At 40.7% G+C, this 4233-nt stretch overlaps 1 protein-coding gene across 1 annotated transcript; it reads right to left on the bottom strand.

The window, feature by feature from the left end:
- Positions 1–678: 678 nt before the first annotated feature.
- Positions 679–2999, bottom strand: LOC138417389 (ribosomal L1 domain-containing protein 1-like). Its single transcript, XM_069547413.1, has one exon. The coding sequence runs from the start codon at positions 2385–2387 to the stop codon at positions 939–941; it is 1449 nt and encodes a 482-aa protein (XP_069403514.1). The 5' UTR covers positions 2388–2999; the 3' UTR covers positions 679–938.
- Between the last annotated feature and the right edge of the window lie 1234 nt (positions 3000–4233).

Below are 4233 nucleotides of genomic sequence, written 5' to 3'. Positions count from 1 at the left end.
AAAACCGCTCAATTTGTCTATTTCTTCTTGAGACAGTTTATGTAAATTGTACTTTAATAAAATTTGTTCATTTAACCAACATTTTCAAATTCATTGGCATAACGTTTTTCATAATGGCTTTTTATTCTGTATTCAGTATTCCTAGCTTTTATACTAATGTCCTCATTTTCTGATATTGGTTATTAGTGCTGTCATTTTTTTATTGGCCTCATCAGATGTTTGTTAAATTTATTAGGTGTTACTTTTTTTAATCAATCTTTGGCTTTGTTGAGCCTATGTGTTGCATGTTTTTGTTTATTTTGTTGGCTCCTGTTCTTATTTCTATAATGTCCTTTCTTCTACTTTCTTTGGGTTTATTTTGCTTTTCTTTTTCTATTTTCTTGAATTTTATTCAAGCTTACTAATTTTTAGCTTTTTGCTAATATGACATCTTAGACCATAATTTTTCTAAGTATTGCTTTAGCTAAATCTCTTAAGTTTTGATATGTACTATTTTAATTATTTCTCAGTTCATACTGTTTTTTTAATTCAACTATGATTTCTTCATTGATCCATGAGTAACTTGGATATGTATTTAATTAATTTCTAAATACAAAAAAATTTTCTTGATGTATCTTTTGGTGTTGTTGATTTCTAACTCATTGTATTATGTTAGGGAAAAAAGTACTTGTGTTATTATTTCTTTTTTTTTTTTTTTGTATTTTCCCTCTATTATATTAGCAAATACACAGAAGAACAAAATAAATGGACTTACTTTCAACTACTGGTTCTTATATACCCATGAATATGTATCAGAGTTACTTGTGGAAGTATTAAAAAGTATACTGAAGTCTAGGTAGGCCTCACTCTGAGGTCGCAGCAGGGGTCAGTCAGAACCTAGGTATTTTTTTTACAAGCTCTTCGGATGGCTGAGTTTCCCGCTGGTTGAGTCTCTGATTTTAGGTTGACTGGGGTACTTTGGGTTTTTTGGGTCGCCGTGTCAGGGTACGGGGGGCTTTTTTCACAGAGTTACTAGCAGTGGTGAAGAACTTGGCCTCTGGCTTTTTGGGAGTCTGTCTTGGGTCTTTTTTCCCCAGGGAAGAGTTTCTTTCTTTCTCCACCTCTTCTTTGACTCTGACCTTCTTCCCTGGGCCTTTCCCTGGGGTCTTGGGCTCTGCAGCTATTGGGGTCTCCAGGGCTGGGGAGGCCTTTCTCTTCTTCCCACGAGCTGCGTTGGGACCAGGACTCTTTTTCGGAGACTTCTTTCCTGTGGCAGCTTTTTGTATCTTGGCGCTTCCTGCAGCTGGAGTTTCCTTCAATGGCACCAGCAGTGGGATTTCATCTTCAGAATCGTCTTGTGCTTTAGGCAGGGTGCTCACCCCACCGGTCTCCTCCTGGGGTGCAGGGTCCTGGGCTGGAACATCCCCAGTTTTGGGGGCCACTGCATCTGTGGTTGGGGCAGGTTTGGCCTTTCTAGCCTGCTTTAGAAGCTTCTTTTCTTTCTTCTCCTGCTGTCTTTTAAGAGATCTTTCTTTCTTCTTTCGGCTTTTCTTTGATACCTTTTTCAACAGGTCTCGTGTGCGGAGTCCCTTGGCTTCACCCTGACTGCTGACAAAGGAAGAGAAGACAGGCAGGGAAACCGACCGCTCAGTCTTCACGAACAAGAGCTTCACGCTCTCCCACTTCTCCGGCAGTTTCTGCGAGAGCCTTTTCGCAACAGCAACGACATTTTCAACGATGTGCTGAATCGGCATCCCGGTGTGACCGATGCGAATAGTGCTGCAAGAGCCGCTCTTAGAGATGTTTAAGACAGTTCCCCCAATGCAGTCGTTGATCTCTGTAGATAAAGTCTTGGACTGAAGGTTTACAGATACTGGAACCTTCTTTCTGTTGTAGAAATGCCTCCCCAGATGTGAGGGCAAGAGCCGCCTGATTCTGGCATCTGTAATGAAGAAGTCAAAACTACCCAAGAGGCGGAGCTTGGCTTCATAGGCTTTATATTCCTTTTTTAAAGTTCGGAGAGGAATAATCTGAGAAATGGTTTTGATCCCATGCTTGTTTAGAAGCTTCTTATAATAATGTTCTGTCTGTTCAGAGCTTAGATTTGGTTCATCTTTGGTAAATAAACACACGTCTGCTAAATCTGATCGAATACCATGAGGCAAAGACAATCTGACCCTCAGCTCTTTACTTGGAATTTTCCATATTACCACCATTAAAAAGAAATTTTCATTCTCATTCAGAAGTAATCCATTCGCGTTTTTCCTGGATCTGGAATGTGCCAACAGAGCCTCCACTGCCTTCTTAACCTGCTCTTCGTCCAGCTGCTCCGGGCCGGCCGGGGTCTCCGGACTCGAAGCTGAAGTCTCGGTTGAGGCTGACGGCGGGATAGAAGCCGAAGCCTCCATGTCTCCTTCACCGCGTGGAGACTCGCGTGCGGACCCCTTGTGTTATTATTTCAATCTAAAGCATTTGTTTAAGTCATATAAACACCCTCTTCCAACAACACAAGAGAAGACTACACCAGAACATCACCAGATGGTCAATACTGAAATCAGATTGATTATATTCTTTGCAGCCACAAATGGAGAAGCTCTATACAGTCAGCAGAAACAAGACCAGGAGCTGACTGTGGCTCAGATGATGAATTCCTTATTGCCAAATTCAGACTTGAATTGAACAAAGTAGGGAAAACCACTAGACCATTCAGGTATGACATAAATCAAATCCTTTACAATTATACAGTGGAAGTGACAAATAGATTTAGGGGATTAGATCTGATAGAGTGCCTGAAGACTGTGGATGGGGGTTCATGACATTATACAGGAGGCAGTTATCAAGACCATCCCCAAGAAAAAGAAATGCAAAAAGGCAAAATGGTTGTCTGAGAAGGGCTTACAAGTAGCTGAGAAAAGAAAAGTAGTGAAAGGGAAAGGAGAAAAGGAAAGATATACCCATTTGAATGCAGCATTCCAAAGAATGCAAGGAGAGATAAGAAAGCCTTCCTCAGTGATCAATGCAAAAAAGTAGAGGACAACAATAAAATAGGAAAGACTAGAGATCTCTTTAAGAAAATTAGAGATACCAAGGAAACATTTTCTGCAAAGATGGGCACAATAAAGGACAGATATGGTATGGACCTAACAGAAGCAGAAGATATTAAGAAGAGGTGGCAAGAATACACAGAACTATACAAAAAAGATCTTCATGACCCAGATAACTGTGATGTTGTGATCACTCACCTAGAGCCAGACATCCTGGAATGCAAAGTCAAGTGGGCCTTAGAAATGCAAAGTCAAGTGGGTGGTGGAATTCCAGTTGAGCTATTTCAAGTCCTAAAAGCTGATTCTGTTAAAATGCTGCACTCAATATGCCAGCAAATTTGGAAAACTCAGCAGTGGCCACAGGACTGGAAATGGTCAGTTTTCATTCCAATCCCAAAGAAAGGTAATGCCAAAGAGTGTTCAAACTACCACACAATTGCACTCATCTCACATGCTAGCAAAGTAATGCTCAAAATTCTCCAAGCCAGGCTTCAATAGTACATGAACCATGAACTTCCAGATGCTCAAGCTGGAGCTAGAAAAGGCAGAGGAACCAGAGATCAAATTGACAACATCTGCTGGATCATCAAAAAAGCAAGAGAGTGCCAGAAAAACATCTACTTCTGCTTTATTGACTACACCAAAGCCTTTAACTCTGTGGATTGGAACAAACTGTGGAAAATTCGTAAGGAGATGGGAATACCAGACCACCTGAGAAATCTGTATGCAGGTCAAGAAGCAACAGTTAGAACTGGACATGGAACAACAGATTGGTTCCAAAAAAGGAAAGGAGTATGTCAAGGTTGTATATTGTCACCCTGTTTATCTAATTTATATGCAGGGTACATCATGTGAAATGCCAGGCTGGATGAAGCACAAGCTGGAATCAAGATTGCCAGGAGAAATATCAATAACCCCAAATACAAAGATGACATCACCCTGATGGTAGAAAGCAAAGAGGAACTAAAGAGTCTCTTGATAAAAGTGAAAGAAGAGAGTGAAAAAGTTGGCTTAAAACTCAAATTCAGAAAACTAAGATCATGGCATCTGGTCCCATCACTTCTTGGGAAATAGATGGGGAAACAATGGAAACAGTCAGAGACTTCATTTTGGGGGACTCCAAAATCACTGCAGATGGTGATTGCAGCCGTGAAATTAAAAGACACTTGCTCCTTGGAAGGAAAGTTATGACCAACCTAAACAGCATATT

Source organism: Ovis canadensis, chromosome 13 (assembly GCF_042477335.2).
Source record: "Ovis canadensis isolate MfBH-ARS-UI-01 breed Bighorn chromosome 13, ARS-UI_OviCan_v2, whole genome shotgun sequence".
Classification (NCBI taxonomy): domain Eukaryota; kingdom Metazoa; phylum Chordata; class Mammalia; order Artiodactyla; family Bovidae; genus Ovis; species Ovis canadensis.
The sequence above is the reverse complement of the archived record's forward strand: the minus strand, read 5'-3'. Positions and strand labels throughout refer to the sequence as shown.